Source organism: Mercurialis annua, linkage group LG3, assembly GCF_937616625.2.
Source record: "Mercurialis annua linkage group LG3, ddMerAnnu1.2, whole genome shotgun sequence".
Lineage (NCBI taxonomy): Eukaryota > Viridiplantae > Streptophyta > Magnoliopsida > Malpighiales > Euphorbiaceae > Mercurialis > Mercurialis annua.
Genome location: NC_065572.1, coordinates 67,439,459 through 67,458,926, shown reverse-complemented (window position 1 = coordinate 67,458,926; position 19,468 = coordinate 67,439,459). Strand labels below are relative to the sequence as shown.

The 19,468-nt window shown below is 37.0% G+C and overlaps 4 protein-coding genes across 4 annotated transcripts; 3 read left to right on the top strand and 1 right to left on the bottom strand.

The window, feature by feature from the left end:
- The first annotated feature begins 288 nt into the window (after positions 1 to 288).
- Positions 289 to 4,957, top strand: LOC126672896 (uncharacterized). The gene is made up of 6 exons (XM_050366847.2): positions 289 to 1,673; positions 1,747 to 2,193; positions 2,271 to 2,929; positions 3,005 to 3,861; positions 4,253 to 4,355; positions 4,832 to 4,957. Exons 1-6 carry the CDS (start codon positions 413 to 415, stop codon positions 4,955 to 4,957), a joined length of 3,453 nt encoding a protein of 1,150 aa, XP_050222804.1. The 5' UTR covers positions 289 to 412.
- A 1,471-nt stretch (positions 4,958 to 6,428) lies between these two features.
- On the top strand, positions 6,429 to 7,768 carry LOC126675375 (uncharacterized). Its single transcript, XM_050370008.2, has 3 exons — positions 6,429 to 6,811; positions 6,903 to 7,042; positions 7,355 to 7,768. The coding sequence occupies exons 1-3, from the start codon at positions 6,505 to 6,507 to the stop codon at positions 7,484 to 7,486; spliced, it is 579 nt and encodes a 192-aa protein (XP_050225965.1). The 5' UTR covers positions 6,429 to 6,504; the 3' UTR covers positions 7,487 to 7,768.
- Positions 7,769 to 10,221: 2,453 nt separating this feature from the next.
- On the bottom strand, positions 10,222 to 14,016 carry LOC126673833 (LIM domain-containing protein WLIM1-like). The gene is made up of 5 exons (XM_050368136.2): positions 13,685 to 14,016; positions 12,097 to 12,193; positions 11,965 to 12,002; positions 11,793 to 11,882; positions 10,222 to 10,721 (listed from the first exon to the last, which is right to left on the bottom strand). Exons 1-5 carry the CDS (start codon positions 13,820 to 13,822, stop codon positions 10,512 to 10,514), a joined length of 573 nt encoding a protein of 190 aa, XP_050224093.1. The 5' UTR covers positions 13,823 to 14,016; the 3' UTR covers positions 10,222 to 10,511.
- A 437-nt stretch (positions 14,017 to 14,453) lies between these two features.
- LOC126672895 (uncharacterized) lies at positions 14,454 to 18,592 on the top strand. The gene is made up of 5 exons (XM_050366846.1): positions 14,454 to 14,965; positions 15,055 to 15,189; positions 15,444 to 17,812; positions 17,946 to 18,088; positions 18,400 to 18,592. The coding sequence occupies exons 2-5, from the start codon at positions 15,081 to 15,083 to the stop codon at positions 18,590 to 18,592; spliced, it is 2,814 nt and encodes a 937-aa protein (XP_050222803.1). The 5' UTR covers positions 14,454 to 14,965; positions 15,055 to 15,080.
- The last annotated feature ends 876 nt before the right edge of the window (positions 18,593 to 19,468 follow it).

Genomic DNA, 19,468 nt, shown 5'->3' with positions numbered 1-19,468 from the left:
TTAAAAAATATGTATTATAAAATAAATTAGATTAATGTGTAAATTTTATTAGATTAATGTGTAAATGTAATTAGATTAAAATAATGTTTGAAGTGTAGTTAGTTAATATTAAAGTTAGATTTAGTTTAAAATTTTAAAAAATATGTATTATAAAATGAATTAGATTTATGTGTAAATGAAATTAGAATATTGTGTATAAAATTTATAGGAATGAATAGAGTATATTAAAATTAGAAAATCGAATATATGAAATTTTTTAAAATATTTTAAAATTAGGTTGAAATTAGTGAAAATATTAAAATTTATTAGATTCGGAATTTACATTTAATGTAATCCATTTGAATTTACATTTAATGTAGGAATTAGTGAAAATATTAAAATGTAGTTAAAATTATATTTTTTTAATGTAGTAATGACGACAAATGCGCTGCCAGCCCTAAAAATTTATTGGGATGGTACAATATTATCGACTCCGGGTGGAGTGGATTATGTTTCCGGTAAATCGGAAATGGTTGAGCTGACGAGAGTAGTGAATTTTGCACAACTACAAGTCGTAATTAGAAGGGTAATTGGGCTGAACGATGCTGACGAGATAGTGAAGATTTATCTAAGAGTACCTCGGTTCGATGAACATGGAAGATTTCAAAAATATGATGGTTTTCCTATGGAGACAGATGTTCACATGGAAGCAATGTGGCGTAATGTTTCGCGGACGCCACAAATGAGGGTAGTTGAGTTTTATATTGTGTACAATCCGTTATCTCAAGTACGTGCGGATGTAGACGACTGTGCGGATGTAGACGACTGTGCGGATGTAGACGACTGTGCGGATGTAGACGACTGTGCGGATGTAGACGACTGTGCGGATGTAGACGACTGTGCGGATGTAGACGATGGTGATGATTTTAGTGATGAAGATGAGGAAGAAGAACACTTCTACGGGGCCGTTGCTGATGACAACGAGGATGATGATGATGATGATGATGACATCGGTGGTGAGAATGGAGATGGCACCCATGGTGAGAATGTCGGTGGTGGGTCGGAACAAAATACAGATCATTTTGAGTCGCGCCTTCCTCATGAGTACACGGATCAGAATATTGACGACATGCGTGTCAATATGAATCTGTGGCCTAAAGAAAATGCAATATGGGAAGCAGGCAAAGAGTTTGAATTGGGGATGGTTTTTAGTTCGAGGTATGCTGTCCAGACATGCGCGGCGAGTTATCACATTGCAGCTAATAAAGAGTACAAGAGCAGTGAAACAACTGGTAAAACAATAGTTCTTGTGTGTGTGAAAAATGACACTTGCAATTGGAGGTTGCGTGCGTCGCTTTTAAAAGGCGAGTCAGACTGGATGATAACAAGATATAACGGCCCCCACCAATGCAGCGGCCAATCAATGAACCAAGACCATCGCAATTTAAGAGCGCGACAGATAGCTGACCACATCGACACGCAATTGCATCTGCAACGTGACATTAGGATTAAAACGCTTCAAGAGGGCATTTTTCAAAAACTGCGAGTTAGGCCTGGATACAAAAAAACTTGGTATGCCAAGGAAAAGGCCATTGCAAACAGGTTCGGACAATGGGACGACTCTTTCAAGGAGATTTGCAATTTTATGACGAATGTCACCGTTGCTAATCCCAGGACAGTCTGGCATGCTACCGGTAATTTTTTAAAAAATTTCGACTATTAAAAATATGCTCGATTTAATAATTACTAATAACGGTGTATGCACAGGTACACCAATTGAAAACAATCCACAATTCAGAACTTTCAAGCATATGTTTTGGACTTACGAGCCAGTGGTGAAGGGTTTTCAGTATTGCAAGCCTGTGGTGTACATCGACGGCACCCACACATATGGAAAATACGAAATGACTTTGCTGATTGCTTCTGCAATTGAAGGGAACAATCACATCATGCCGATAGCTTTTGCAATTGTGAAGTCGGAAACTGCCGCATCCTGGAGGTATTTCATGTGGATGTTGAAGAGGTATGTTTTGGGTGAGCGAAAGGTGTGTATCATATCTGATCGCGGCTCCGGTATTATGAGTGCCATGGAGGGCCCTGAGTGGGGGGGGGGGGGGGGGGGTGATACCCACAAGTGGTGTATTAGACACCTAGTGAGCAACTTCCACAATGCCTTCAAGAAAAAATATCTCAAAAAACTTGCTGAAAAAGCTGGTAATTTTCTTGTTAGTTAATATAATACATACATTTTTGGTTGATGGGAAAATATTGACGGTTTAATCGACGTGTAGGACGCGCATACCAAGAGCATAAAAGAGATCGGTACATGTCATTGATAGAGGCGGATTCACCTGAGGGTTATGCGTATCTTGACCGCCTTGATGTTACAAAATGGAGCATGAGTGGCGACACGTCTGGAATGCGGCATGGTGTGATGACAACAAACTACGCTGAGTCGGTCAACGCGATGTTGAAGAACATTCGGGGGCTCCCTATCACAGCCATGTTGGAAGCAATATTTAACAAGGTCAACTCCGTGTTCATCAAGCATGTGAACGACTACAAAACGTGGTTGGCATCCGGTTTCATGTGGACCCCAGTCTGTGCACACAGAATGGAGACTTGGGAAAATAAGTCAAGGACTCATACGGCTTCACAGTTCAACGTGGCACAGAAGGTATTCAATGTCTTGACCCAGTGCGACAATGTAAGACAAAAGGGTGGCAATACACAGCAAGTTCGTCTACTGGACGGGACATGCACCTGTGGAAAATTTCAACAGTGGAAAATTCCGTGCTCCCATGCGATAGCTGCCTGCAACCAATACGGAGAGAACTACCGTGACTACATTTCATGGTATTACAAATGCGAGTACGGAATCTTAGCGTGGAGCTCTGTTTCATTTGAACCCTTATGGAATCGAAAGCGTTGGTATTTTTTTAAATTATACGTTTTTCAATTAATTAATCAATAAATTGTGGGTTAATTTTCTACTTTTTTTAACGTATTATATCGTTATTTGCAGGCCGATTTTGTGGAGCGTGTACGTAGGGATGCTCCTGTTGACACTGAGCTTCGGCGGTTCGCAGCCAGCACACAGAGAGGCACTAGAGAGGACCGCCGTGACGTTACATCGCCCCCTATCGAGCCTTCTATACCGCCGCATCGACTACCAGTCATACCTGACGCGCCGATAGATCCGACTACACTGCGACATCGACGGCGACAGCGGCGTCACCCCCCTGCACCACCTCAGCGTCCGACTGATCCTATGCCTCCCCCAGTGGTTTTTCATCCTTTCAGAGGGCATTACTATTACGCGGGGTCCAGCTCTGCACCGCCGCCCTTTTCATCGGGTCCTCCTTCTTCTTCTGGCCAGTTTTACGGGGATTCGGCACATCACTATTTTCAGGGGTCGTGTTCATATCCAGTGCCACCAGGACCTTCTTCGCCTTTTGTTCCACCGCCGCCTGCTTATGTACCACCTACGGTGCCTCCTTTTCAGGTGCAGTGGGATCAGCCTACACAGGGTACACAGGACTTTCCAGCTTCACAGGGACTTCCACAGACACCTGGGACTACAGACTTTCTGGCATATGGTAGCAGTTGGTTAGGTCTAGACAGCATGGAGGCGATGATGTTCCGCCAACAAGGAGAATTTGTTACCCCGCCACCAGCTACGACGAGTACGGCCATTCCACAGGACCAGCAGGGTGACGACGGAGCCGACGACGAGGAGGGCGATGCAGGAGAGGGAGATGGTGATGGCCGCCCAGGTCGACGTTACCTCACCATCAGTACAGGCCGTCGGGCGAACCGTAACAGAAACAACTTGCGCTCGAACCTCCCGGTCACTAGCAGATATGACGATAGGACTCCTAGGTGATTTCTTTTTTGTACTTTGTACATTATTATCTGATGTAGTATTCTTTTTTAATTTGAAATTTTTAGTTTATTAAATATGTTATTGTTATGAAGTATAAATTATATTTGAATATTTGTTAATATAATTATTTTGTAGTATTTTATAAATTTATTTTTGTAGAATGTTAAAAAAAATTAACTAATTCAAATGTTTTAAATTTAAAAAATTCAACAATTCAAACGTAAATTTTTTTTAATAAAAAGTTTTCTCATTTTTAAATTTTTATTTAATTTTTTTTTAAATGATTGGGAGAAAACCTCCCAATCATTTAAAATAAAATCAAAATGATTGGGAGAATTTTCTCCCAATCAGTGCAGCCAGGGAATTAATTCCCTGGCTGCACAAAAGCAAACCGCGTAACACTTACGCGGTTTGCCACGTTGGCAGTGCAAACCGCGTAAGTGTTACGCGGTCTGCTTTTGCCTATGTGGCTCCTCCAGCGAGGAGCCACGTAGGATAGACCGCGGAACTGTTCCGCGGTTTACATAAACCGCGGAACAGTTCCGCGGTCTGGTAGCCATAAAATGGGAATTTTATCATTTTGGTTCATAAAATTGGAAATAATTAACAAAAGTCCAATTTATTGGTCATTAACCCAATATTACAAGAGTGGGGGATAGATTGTGACAATTTCTATTTGGCATTTATTCACATACTCTAATTACTACTACTGCCCTATCTTTTCAGATTCGGATAAGCATGCTCTCTACCACATGAAAATTCTGCTCTGGCTATATGCATAATCCTAAATCTTTCATAGATGTGTAAAATTAATTACTCTGATATAAAGGCTTTGTCATCTAAAAAAATCTCGATTATTTTAATTTATAGTCAAATTTTAAAACCGTCAAAGCAATTTTTTGATTTTTTTACCGATACAAAAACATTCGAATATAGCTTCATATTTTTTTCCTTTTTTGATTTCAGTATATCAACACTAGGGGTGAGCAAGAACCGAATCAAACCGAAAAACCTGACCAAATTAAACCAGAAAATTATGGAAATCGAACCGAACTGACCGAAGTTTTTCGGTTAAAAAAAATTGGTGTTTGATTAAATAAAAAACGGTTTGGTTTGAAATTTTTTCAAACCGGAAACCAAAAAAATCGAAAAAATTCCAACCGAACTGAACCGACCGATACACACCCCTCATCAACACTTTTATGATTGAGTGTGCAGTGCAATGCAGGTTATTGGTAACATTTTCCAAAAGCAAGTGTGTGAGTTTTATAACTTTCTGGATTTGCCTTTTTGTTTGATACAAAAAGAAAGAAAGAATCTAATATGTAATGTAAGCATGGATTATTATTATTATTGGTGGACCAATCTTAATGCAACTCATCCCTTCTGTCTTTTAAGGTTTTAAATCACATGTGGCCCAACTTTCTTTGTCTCTTTAACTCCTAACCAATCACACCTCACCACATCATTACTTCTATCACTCTAACCCTAATGTTCTTCTACTTACTTCAAAGGTTAGTCTCTAATTAATCTCTACCTATTTTGTCTACTAAATAGCTCATCTAACATTAACCCCATTCAAAGTTTATTCTTCATAAAGGAAAAAAAAGATGTTTCAGCAATCTGAGTTAATTTAGATCTCGAGTTCTATACATATATATTTTATTAATTTCTTTTCCACAATAATGAGGGGAATCAAATTTGAAATTTCAAAGTCAAGTTAATTTGTTTAGCTTGTATCGATGGTGACATGAGAGTTAGTAGTGATCTATGTGAATACAACTAGCTTATTTTTTTTCTAATTATTATTAAAATGATAAATTCTCATATAAATAGATATTCATATTCGTATAAGTAACGTTTCAGACATGAAAGTTTTACAATTTTCAGGGTATCATTTAATACTATGATGTTACCCATAGTAATTTGTGATTAGTTTTGCTAACGAAAAAGCCTTTTTGGACCACATAATGAAAATTAGAAAAATATAAACAAAGAGTCAATTCGGTCCCTAAACTTGTGATTTAGAATTAGTAATTCACTTTTTCATTTTAATGAATTAAGGACGTTATAAACTTGGACGACACACATTTATCCTTAATTGATACTCCCTCCGTCCCAATAGAGTTGTCCACTTTGAGAAATTTTTTTGTCCCAAAATACTTGTCCACTTTCAAAAAGTAACTAATTTTTACACTCAATTTTCCTATATCACCCCTATTTAAAATTCACTAATGGATAAATTGAAAGTGGACCCTATATTAAATAGGGGTATGAAAAGAAAAGTAAGGAAAATTTTGCAAAACCCATGAACAATAATTGCTTTTCTTAAACTGTGTGATAAAGGCAAAGTGGACAACTCTATTGGGACGGAGGGAGTATAAAAATAGAAAATATTGTTCTTAATTGGTCCAAAATTTGAAAATATTAATTGATTAAAATAGTTAAAAGTGAGTTATTTGACCTTAAGTCAGAAATTGAAGGACCAAAAGAGTCACTTGCTAAAACAAGACCATAGCCTAAAAGAATAAGTTGGTGTTGGCTATAAAGACACTACTTGTATCTTAAAACCTCCTCCTGCTCCTTTATTTATTACTCTTCTTCAATTCAATTTCTCTGAAACCAAACAAGAGAAAAAAATGGGGAATTGTCAAGCAGTAGATACAGCAACACTAGTGATACAATACCCAAGTGGTAAGGTTGACAAACTCTTTTGGCCTGTAAATGCTTCTGAGATCATGAAGATGAACCCTGGTCACTATATTGCTCTTCTTCTTTCCACCACCTTATACCCCAATTCTAATGCTCAATGTCCTAACAAAACCACCACCACCACCGCCGCCACGGCCGCCAAGAATGATTCTCTTAGGATAACAAGAATCAAGCTGCTCAGGCCTACTGATACACTTGTTCTTGGCCATGTTTATAGACTAATCACTAATGAAGGTTTGTTTATTGTTCATTAATTATGTTTTAAAGTCTGTATATTATGAGTTGGTTTATTTTTTGGTACTTATGTGAGTTCTTTTGTTTTCAGATGTTATGAAAGGGTTGTTGGCCAAGAAACAAGCAAAGCAGAAGAAAAAAGGGGTTTCTGAATCATCATCAGAGAAGGCTGATGTGAGTTCAGGAGTAGATTTTGAAGTAAAAAGATCCCTACTTGACAAGAATTATCAGGTTTGTTTTAAAAAATTTACAAGCTATATTCATTTAATGTTTTCAAAAATAATTCCGCCACAAATTAGGGACGGAGGGTGGGGGTGCAGCTGGTCATCCGCCTCCCTCCGCTGCTCTGAAGCTTCTTAGGGGTAGTTCAATCATCTGAACCGCCCCTAAAAACGCCAGCCGCCCCTTGAATAAAATTTCTGATTCCGCCGCTGTATATTAGAAATACTAGTTTATTTTAATGCACATGTGCAAATGAGTATTAATTTTTATTACTGCATAAAAACTGACTCGTCGTTGGTACCAAAAAATTAATATTTTCAGGTGAGCAACAAAACAGAAAGAAACAGAGGAAGAACAGCAACAGGTACCAACTCTGGCAGTGGCACAGTCACAGGCAGATCAAGAACATGGCAACCTTCACTCAACAGCATCTTAGAGTCTGCCACCAAATAATCAATGTTTCTTATGACACAAGCAACAGATCAGCACACCTGCACATAAATCTGCCATTCTTGCAAAAAATATTAATTAATACAGAGATCAAGCAGGGATTCTGATGCTGGTGCTGGTGCTGCAGGGTTGGTGTAACAGAGAGATTAATTGCAGTGAATCTCCCAATCAAATTGTAGATTTGAGTACTTCACAGTTGTATAGAAAAAGGACTTCTCTTAATTAAACATAGTTGTAATCTTTAGCATATTCTACTTTCTAAATTAAAATTAGACTTTTTGCTCATGCTATTGGTTATTTTTTTATATAATCTGTGTTATTTTTAAGGTTAGATGCAAATAAAATCGTAAATTATTAAGAACTGTTTCAAAATTTAAAATAAAGTAATAATTTTTGCAATCTGAAATAGAAATTTTATATACTTTGCAATTAGAATCACTTATTAAAAACATCATCTATTATATCACACCTTTTATTTTTGAAATTATGCGTCTCTCGTCAGCCCGGATTGATGATAATATTCTTCTAAAGACACTGACTTAGTTCGTTGACTCTACAATAAAATTTAATCATAATAATATCCTCTATATTATTAGTTTGTTGTTTAAACTGTTATAAACTAATTTTTCAATAATATGAGTTACTTCAAACTATTTAAAAAAATACTAATTTTTTAATTATTGTCTTAACGTTGCACAAAGATTTGTTTTCAGCTACTTGTTGCTAAGGATCAAGAGTGGCCTTGAAAATGGAAAATTTTAATGCCCAGGTATGCTTCAGATTGACTTATGCAAGAATCAATGGATTTCATATTTAGATTATATTAAACATATAGTTTGAGAATGGACCGACAGAAATAACAGAGGGATTAAAATACAAATTTGGAGATTTTTGAGTTGATATTGTCACTTCCCTTTGTAGTATCCCCTCCTGTTAGTTAATCATTAATGAGATATCAACAAAGAATCAAATTAACATACCCGTTAGAATAATATCTAAGAAGTAAGAAGTAAATTAAATTTTTTTAAAAACAAAAAAATCAATCCAAATTTTTTATTTTTATAATATGATTAAATAATAATATGTATCATATTGATTTTGGCACAAGCTTACATTAATGAAATAAGATATGGTTTGGAAATAAAAGATCTCAAAGAAATAAAATAACTAGTATCATCAGCCTCTGTGTATTTTTGACTTTGAATCAATCATTTCATACTGATATTTTTTAATTTCTCAATGCATTAAAAGAAGTGGCTACTCTTTTTCTTTTTAGTACATACTACCCATTGCATCATTTCAGCAGACCAGTGCCATAAAAGCAAAAATAAAAATATAAAAGAATTTCATTTTTTTTCACTGATAATTTATACCTAGATAAAGGACGGGAGGCCGCTAATAGCTAATTATTTCATAATATTTTTTTAATTGTTCAATAATTTTTATCTCGTTTTTTCTATAGTCGCCCATTTTTATTAGTTTTTTTTCGTTTTTTAATTTTAAATTTCTGTTTCCGTCACTGTCCGAGTATAACTGCAATCAACTCACCATTAGAACATTCTTTTAAGTATAGAAACTTTACAATAATATTGATAATTTACATTTATTGTTCTTGATATTACATATTTATATGAATTGAGTGGTGGAGATTTGTGATAGTGCCTAGAATTCTTTAAGTAGTGGGCCAAAATCCATCAACATTTTGCCGCTAATAACCAAAATTGTAGAACTATATAAAATTTGTCTCAACTTAGAACAATCATTGAATATAAAGAATCGAAGATTAATTTAGGTGTGGAGCAATATATGTAGGCCACGCCATACTTGACTGAGCCGTGTTGGGTCTTTATTTTTTCGTCACAAGTTGGGTCTCCCTAATTAATATTGAGAGCAACACCTCTCAATACAACTTAGCACCATAATAATAAAAAAAAAGTAGTAACAATGAGAAAGAGGCTAAAAAATTTAAAGTGAAATAACAGAAAAAAAGAATGCCGAAAAGAGTAAGAAAACAATCGAAACTGACATTTGTCTGTTTTGCGTTCACTATCAATGATAAAGAATCGGAGCGAACCGGTCAGTTCAACGAGTATAATAAAAGACTGGCCACAAACCAGTTGTCCAATCTAACTAACCTTTCAAAATTGAAAATTTGGTCCAACCGGATTGAGCCGGAAGAACCGGACTGAACCGGAAAGTTTTAGGAACTCAATTGAACGAGCCAGTTTTTCGGTATGGGGCAATTTTGCCTTAGATTTCTTGGTATTGGACAATTGTGCCTTGAGTTTCTTGACATCGGTCCATGAGAATTATTAAGAGAGACATATACCATACGCTAGGCCCATTTTTTCATAGTGTTACTCAATTGATCAACTGGCGATCGAATCTGTCAAACAGAAAAGCGATGGTCGCACTAGTTCAGCCACCAATTTGGTTTTTAAAACACTGCTTAGTATCACATTTCCTCATTTTTGTGGAAATTCCGTGAACCCGAGCTGGTAGCTCATATTTCTTTTTCAGAGAGTTTGTGTACAGTTTCTTGGTGAAAAAGACTTAATTTTCTGAAGAAAAAAGAACTTTGATTTCAAAGAAACACAATCTGAGACTTTTCAGATTGTCTTCAAGAGATGGTCATGGACTTCATGGTGATTAAAAGTAGAGCCACGCCATTATAATTAGCAATGATGCTTAGGAGTGACAAGTTTTTTCTTTAATAAAAGCATGCAAATGAGAGAATCTCCGAAAAATTACTTCAAAACTTTAAAATAAATATTAAATACAAAACAGTGCTTTTATGTTCATACTTTATTCAAACAAATACAACACCAAAAAACTGTAATTATTAAACATTCAAAAACTCACACTCAAGAAAAGTTGGAAATCCGCAACTAATATATCATTTCCTCCATAATCATATTATTATAGCTAGCACCTCTTCTCGCAAACTTTCGACATTCCCGTCCGGCTTTGAGCAATAGAACTCCTTCAAATACTACACATTTCAAGATTTGTCAAAGATTTTACATTCTCACTCAGTTGATGGTATCTCGGCTGATGTCGTAACGTCTTCGTGCTTGTCGAGCTGGCTGAAGTTTCCTTTCTGTTTGAAGAGTTGGTTGTGATGATGCCTGCAATAAAGACGATGCTCGTGGGCTACATAGTTTGAGGGACTGATTACACAGCCTCCATGAGTGCACCTGAAACAAGCCTTGTGATAAGAAGTTCCGTCCACCGCCACCTGAAACAAGAAGAAAGTTAACAGTTACGTATCTATTTCTAATCTTCCTTCAGATTATGTTTATCATCTCTGAAGTGAAACTAAGTAGCACGGAAACAAAAGAGCTGAAACAGAAGATGGTAAAATGACATTTCTTACGAGAATAGCCTATAAACAGTTTCGGAGTTTCATAAGCATTTTCAAAAATGGAAATGAAATACTAAAATATAAGACTCGGAAAATTTTCGTGCACATAGCAGGGAATTGACTGACAAGAGTTTTTGAAGTTGGGCTTCAGTTCGGCTCAAAGTTGAAGTTATAAAAGAAATTTTGTAACCCACAAAGTTGAAGCGCTTATGTTTAAACTTTAACACACATTCTTGAATACCTCATTCGATACTCCTTTAAATTTTAGGGTTAATTCCTAAAAAAATCACGAACTTTCATTTTAATCACGACCTTTAAAAGTTACCATTTAAAGGCACGAACTTTCATTTTGTTTCAAATCTATCATTTCAGTGTATTTTTTTTGACTAAATTTTTCAATAAACCATTAATGAAAGACCCAAATTATAAATCAACATTAAATCTTATTATCTTTTAGTTAGAGTATATAGGATTAGGAATTTTTGGTTAGATAAAATACACCAGATTTTACTTTGACGATAGATTTGAAACAAAATGAAAGTTCGTGCCTTTAAATGACAACTTTTAAAGTTCATGATTAAAATGAAACTTCGTGTAAAGTTCATGATTTTTTTAGGAATTAACCCTAAATTTTAAAAAGAAATGCTCATGAAATCAGTTATACAATCAACATTATTTATTAAGTAGTGAAATGATGTGGAACAGATGCAGACACTGTGTTGTCTAGACATTCAAATGAAACTTTTCATGTTGTTGAACTAATAACAAAAAAAACACAAAAAAACATCTTTCGCCGGTTTCAGACCCACAAAACCCCAGAAATATGATTAGCTACTATATATATATATATATGTGTGTATATATATATATATATAGCACAAGACTGACATGTAATTTTCTACTGTATAACACATGATTAGTTTTAAATTAATTTTACACATTTACCTTTTCGATGGGGTAAACAGTTCTCTTGCAAGCAACACATTTATCCTGGGTTCCAGCAAACATGCTCGAAACTCTGCTGTTGCTATTGGCCTGTGGAATAACATACATGAAATTTAAATACTTGTATACACAGATCATTAATATTAATGAAGATACAAAATCATTGATATACCTGATCAGCGGATCGGTCTCTAACAGTTTTCGGAGCACCTATAGAAGAGAAATTGAGAGCATTGAATTAGATGATGGTATGGAAAAGATTAAGACAGATAATGTATTAGAAAATGTTTGACAAAGTAATGACCTTCAAAACTTTTATCCAAGCTTCCGGTCATCTTAAATAGCTGATCAAAGTGAGGTTTGCAATACAACACTCCCTCAAAAGAGGAGTAATTGCTCAGCTGTAAGAGAAGCACAAGAAAAATGTAAAGATCCCATACTTTTAATCAACTATTAACACAAGGATCACGCCAATATTACAATAAAAACACCTCAGACTCGATCAGAAATACTCAACTAATCATCTGCACTTGATTAGCCTTACAGTCACAAAGTTCATCACTCATGATCAGCCCACTCAGATTTGAAAATTTCAGCTTGTGACATGGTTATTTCTACTACTTTTTCGGTTAAGCATAACAAACTTATGCTGTCAATTGTATTAGTCACAAGCTGCAAGTATATAAGCAGACTTGATGTTGTAATTCAGATTATGAGAAACATAGATAGAGTGACAGTACAAATTTGATAGAATTATCCTCAAAAACACATTTAAACAGTAACAGAAGAATTGTTGAAGTAACGAAGTTCGTAGAACTACATAAAATAAAAACTAACAATCGAGGCATTCAAGCATATAAATAATGCCACAACAATCCAGGTCACAATTAATTCGAAGATTTATACTTTTACCAATTTCATTTGCTAAGTGTGCTTAGATGTCATCTTCCAGCTAATTAGTTATACCGCTAAAGCATCATCTTCCATCAAATTTACAATTACTAGATAGCAAGAGATGAAATTTGAACTATTGCTTTCATTTGATGTTGTACGTTGTTGCTTGTCAAACGTAAAACAGGATATTTTAAGCAGAAAACAGAGTACATGGGGGATTAACAATTTAACACTGTAAGAAATTGGCAACTTGGCTCTGTTTAACCCTAAATATGCTTTTTCCTTGATATTCGAACAAAGTTCTCGAAACTTCTAACATTAAATCACACTCATTCTATTGAATATGCATTTGCAACTATACCAGTGATCATTTCGACATGTCTAAGATAGTTTTCAGTTCCAAATCCTTTTTTCCCCCAATTCTTTAATTGCATCTCTTCCCAACTATATATTGAAAAGATTTAAAACTAAGATCTATCTCCTTCTCAGCCCCACTGCTCTCTGATTGATCGCGCTGCGGGGCTGCACCCCTTCACCACTCAAAATTAGAATCTAAACATGATTATGGCCAAACAATTGAAACTATCACAAATCAACCTATACAAAAATCATAGCAAAACAATATAATATCCTATTAAAATTTCCATGTAAGAGAATTACAGACAAAAAGCAGTAAACACAAATCTGATCTGAATTAACCCCACAAAAGGGCAAAACAAACATACTGATCATTACTTAACCTTCACATGATCAATCATATAAATCACTAAATTAACTAAACAAAAACACACCTAATACCAGTAATACATACTTAAACTAATCCCACTTTCATTTTTAATCCATTCAAACACACATCCACACTTAAATCTAAACATTCAACTCAAAAACAAGCTCATGATCATCAAAAACACTAAAAAAACATCAAAACACAACAGAAAAACCCAGTCTTTAATTATTCAGAATACAATTAAGTAAGTAGAGGAAGTGAAAGAAGTAACCTTTAAGGTACCCTTACAGTGGTGACACCTAAAACAAGCTTTATGATAAACTTTATTATCAGCAGTAAGTTGATCTACTAAGTAAACAGTCTTGTCACATGCTTTACACTTCTGGGTAGTTCCTCCAAATGTTGCCATTTTTTTTGCTTAGTTTAACCTCTTCAACTCACTAAATTTAGTTTGTTTTGAGGAATGGAAGACTTTCAAAATTCTGAACAGCTCAGAAGAAGAAATAAAGTTGTAAAAATCAAATTTAATAAAACAAAGATAATTATTAGAGTAGCAGTTTCGTTTTTGTGTGATGACTTTGAAATATTTTGGTGTGCTTTAAAAGAGAGAGAGAAAATGCAAGCTGTCTCTGTCGGGAGGTATTTTTGTAGTAAATGTTTTTGTCATGTTTTTACTGAATTACCTTAATTTATGTACTGTGGAACTCACGGTTGCAGGTGGAATCGACGGTTAAGGTTGAGCCACTTTTGACAAAAACAGGGAATTACCTCGATAAAACTAGCCGCCAACATTTTATTCCATCTTGAAAATTGTATTTAAAATTACAATTTAAAAAAAATCATATAAAATGACACTAAAAACATAATATATATATTTCTTACTAATGACAGATATAAAAATAAAATATGTTTTTTTTTAAAAAACGGGACGAAAAATAATTTATTTACTTATTGAAAATATAATTTTTTAAAAAGAATTAGGAATTTTAATATGAATATTTTTGGACATAGTTTTATGTCATCACATCATCTTAATCTTTGGGCTAATAATCATGGACGGTCCTCGACCTTTGCACTAAGCTTCCCTAAACCCCCTCACCTTTCAAAAACTTCACTAAACCCCCTGACCTTTATGGCGGCGCCATTCACGGCCCTTCTGAAAAAAAAAAACACAAAATCGCGGCGCCGCCAACGATTTAATCGTTTGCATGCGTTTTCCTCGCCACCTGTCGACCCACGTGACCTGTCCTCTGTCAGTTGCAACAGTCCCTCTCTCTGACATGCCGGTTGACTTTTCAAATTTTAAAATCAAAAAAAAAATTAACCGCTCGGTAACTTTTATCTCTCTTTCATCTTCTTTCTGACATACTCTTTCATCCTTCTCTTCTCTTCCCTTTTTTCTTCTGAAACTCATTCTCTTCCCTTTTTTCTTCTGAAACTCTCATTTTCACACCGCCATTGTCTCGTCGATTGCCTGTTCATCTTCCGTGCTTTCTGTGTTTTTGCATTGTGAAGAAGAAAAAATAACGAAGGAACAAAACATAAATTTAGAGTGAGAAAGATTGATTTTTACTCTTGTTATCTGGTTCATGTGGTTTAGGGTTTGATTAACGTGGTGTATTTACGCTCTCTGTGTGACAGGTTTTTATAGTGAAAGAATTACAAAAATGAGAAAGAAAGGAAAAGGAAAATCAAAGGAAAGAGAACGAACGGGACCACCTGGAACTGCTGGATGGGGTTTAATGGATGAGAGCGATAGTGACGAAGTGGTGGAAGGTATGTAGGACCACATAGTACTTTGGTTTCTGTAAATGTTTGTTATTCTATGCTTTGATTTATTAGCCGCTTTTGGACATAGGACTACAAGTTGCTTTATGTTTGTTTACTGCTGTAGGACCACTAGTTGGTTTGATTTGTTTAATCTTTGTACGAGTTGTTTATTGTTTTCACGTTTCTGTTGGTTGGCATTTACTATTATTTTTGTGTTGCTTGATGGTTGTTGGTGTGTTTAAATATTTGTCTGTTTGCAGTGTCACCAGGTTTTGAATTTTTTCAAATCAACCTTCACATTAATGGGTCATTGGGGGAATGGGGTTACCATGATGGGGAAGTGTCCACCGGCGTTTATTCTGTGTCTGGTATGACTATGAAGAAATTAGATAGATGGATGAAAAGAGAAAAAGTTGAGGGCTTAGTTGATTATTACTGGAAAGAAAAAGACAAGGAATTTCATGATTGGATTAGACCGATAAATCACGACGATGATGCTATGGAAATGGCAAGTGCTGGGAAGAGGGACGGAGAAGTGGATGTCTATGTTAGGAAACTGACCGTTAAAGACATTGAGGCTTTAGTCCCTCCGCCCCCCTCGCCCCCACATGTTGTAATTGAGGAGATACCAAATCCCAAAGATTTAGCTTATGTGTATCCCACTCCCGTGAAAAAAGTAAGGGGTAAACCATTGGCTACCAAGGCTGGTGGGAGTAAACCACTGGGTACCAAGGCTGTTGGTGAAGGTCCTTCAGAAAGTGGGGGGTCATGGATGAGTCCATATGTAAGTGAATATGTAAGTGAAGGGGCTTCTATGGTCCAGGGAAATACGCAGGCTCAGGGGAATGAAGGGGCAGATTTTTTGGGACAAACTGACACTGGGAATGATGAGGTTGCTGGTGAGCGGGCAAATGAAGAGGCAAGCGTTCAGATGACTGATGAAGATTGCCATGATAAGGGGGATGGGGCTGCTGAAGATTGCCAACTTATTGGAGCTGAGGCTGGGGCTGTGGATGGGGCTGAAGCTGATGCTGGGGCTATGGATGGGGCTGAGGCTGAGGCTATGGATGGGGCTGAGGCTGAGGATATGGATGTGGCTATGGATTTGGCTGAGGCTGAGGCTGGGGCTGCTGAAGATTGGCAAGTGAATGGGGTTGAGGCTGGGGCTAGTGAACAGCATGGGCCACAAGAGGAAGAAGTTCCAATTCAGGGGCCACATGAGGAAGCTCAGGATTTGGGGGCTGACGATGGGCCGCACATGGATGAGGTTGAGGGGCTGCATGATAAGGGTCCTACTCAACAAACTCAAGATGTGGACTTCGACAATTTCTTCCAGACCCAACATCAGCCCCCTTTTGAGGGTTTATTTGAGGACCAGAACAGGGAAATACCGCAAAGGCAAAGTGAAGACCAGCCACCGATGCCCACTGAAGAAGAGCTTCATCATTCACATGAATGGGTTGAAGTTGAAGATTGGGATGATGATCTAGATGAGTACATTGTGGATCCTGATTATGACATCTTGGATGGTGATGAAGATTTGACTACCGAGTTGAGGTCAAACGGTCAGTTGCCTGAAGAGAATGAAGAGAATGAACAGGATGAAGAGAACGAAGAGAATATTGGTGCTTCGCAGAACAGGGCTGGTGGGAGACCCAAAGGTAAAGCCCAATTTGAGTCTGGTGGTGTTGACAGAACAATTCACCAGGACACTGTGGGTGGTGATTCAGAGTACGTAGAGTCTGATGGAAATAGATCTATTTCAGATTCAGAAGAAGAGGGGGGGGAGGATTTTAATGTGTTTGATGAAGACCACGACCATGAGGGTCCAACTTTCTCTATTGGAATGTTGTTCACTGACAGGGAGCAGTTTAAGAAGGCCTGCCGTGAGTGGGGGATACACCACAGGTACCAACTGCACTTCCCTGTAAATGAGATAACAAGGGTGAGGGCAAAGTGCTACTCAAAGAGCAAATGTAAGTTCTACGTGTTTGCCTCAAAGCTGCACCTCAAAGATCCCAATGACAACACATTCCGAGTGAAGACCCTTGATCTGCGCCATACATGTCCTAAAGTGAGCAAAAACTTCCACCTGACTAGTGCAGTCCTCGCCGACAAGTACTTAGAAGAATTTAGAAACGATCCTGAATATAAGTCTGAAGTGTTTGTGAAGAAGATTCAGACGGACCTAAAACAATCAATAAGCATTCAGCAGGCAAGAAGAGCAAGAAGGGCAGCATTGGACAAATTGGAGGGTGATGAAGACCGGCAATATGAGAAGCTGTATGACTATAAGAGGGAGGTTTTGAGAACCAACCCAGGCAGCACGGTGGAGTTTAAAGAAGCAAGGGGGAAGTTCCAGGGAATGTATGTATGTTTTGATGGGTTGAAGCAGGCCTTCGTGAATGGGATGAGACAGATTGTCTGTCTGGATGGGTGCTGGTTGAAGGGTAAATACGGTGGTCAACTTCTTTCTGCAACAGGGATTGATCCAAACGACTGTATGTACCCCTTAGCATATGCCTGGGTTAAAACGGAGAACACGGAGACCTGGATGTGGTTTATTGGGCTACTATCAGTTGATCTGCACCTTACGAATGCCGCTGTTTTCATGTCCGATAAACAAAAGGTACAATCCTATCTTGATTAATGTGCTGTATTAGATTTTTTACATTAAGATCAGGGTCCTTTGGTGAATAATGTACAAACTATAGGGTGTGTTATTGATTGCATGGGTGATTATATTTCGTGCGCTTGTGCAGGGTTTGTTGAATGCTGTGAAGGAGTTGTTCCCATATTCAGAGCATCGATTTTGCTGGAGGCATTTGTGGGCCAATTTCAGGAGCACATTTCACACGCAACACATGAAGCCCTTCATCTGGAACATTGGAACAGCACATAGGCAGTAGTGCTGGAACATGGATTAGTGGTAGTTATTTTGCTAATTATTATTGTGGTGCACATAGGCAGTATTTTGAACCATGCTTTTGATTGTTTTGAGCCACAATGTTGTGGTTGTTTTAGGAATGGAATGTTATGAAACTTAGGAATGTTATGTAATTAATTCTTGAATCAGTGTACAGACATGAAAATTCTTAATATAAAAGTACTCTACTAAAGACTTCTGAACCCTGCATAAATGAAGGTGCAACACATTATTCAACTGAACACTCAACCCCTTTCTGAAAACCCTCGTCTCATTTTTTTTCTTACCAGCCTTCCCATAGATCTCCACTCCCAAGACACAACGACAATGGAAGGACAAGCTAAACAAGTTGTGTGCGACTGTGGAATTCCATGCCGTATGCAGATTTCCTCCACCGAACGAAATCCAGGACGGAGATTTTACGGCTGTTCGAAGAGAAATGTAAGTATTTTAGATTTTACGGCATTTCGAAGAGAAATGTAAGTATTTTTTTAAAACTTAATCTTCATTTGTTGCCATTTAACTGTCGTTTGACCTACACTACACAGAATCAATGCGATTTTTTTGCGTGGGTGGATAACGACATGGCCTATCAGATGACGATGGTCAGGAATTTGAAAAGTGAGGTTAATGGCATGACTGAAGAACGCAACAAAGCTCTACTGGAACTAGTTCATGCCCATACTCAGGTGGCGGCTAAAACTGACGAACTGGAGCAACTTAATGAGGCCTTCGAGGGATTGAAGGAGTCCATTGAGATGTACCACGAAGAAAATGTGCTTATGATCCAGGATAGTGGTCTGCAACTTATGGAGATAAACACTCTGAAGAAACACGTCAAGCTGATGGAAGTCAAGTGCTCAGACATGGAGAGGAAAAACAAGATCATGAGGCTTGGTTTTTTTGTGGCATTTACAATTGCCGGTTGCAGTTTATTCGTTGCTTGTTTGAAGAAAAAATGATGCATTTTCTATTAAGTGACAATGGCTTGTGTTTGTGCAGTGTTGTTAGTAAACTGCGTTCCAATAATTTTTTGTATTATCTTAAACTCATTTAATTTGCTTGTTGGGAAAACTTTGTGTGATTCAAAAATTTAAATTACAGTACTGTCGTTGATTACATAATTTAAGTGCAGGTGCTGTCTTTCATAATTAAATATAAGTTCAGGTGCTGTCTTTCATAATTGGTCGAAATGTCAAGGGCTATATTAGACTTCACAGAGAAATAAACCGCCAAAAAAATGAAAACTTAATGGCAAAGATTAGCAATGGGTTTTCCAAGAAACCCTTTCATTACACCCGTTCCATCAGTTGTATTGTTCCAATGCAGCCTCTTCGTTAACCACAACCACTAACACAA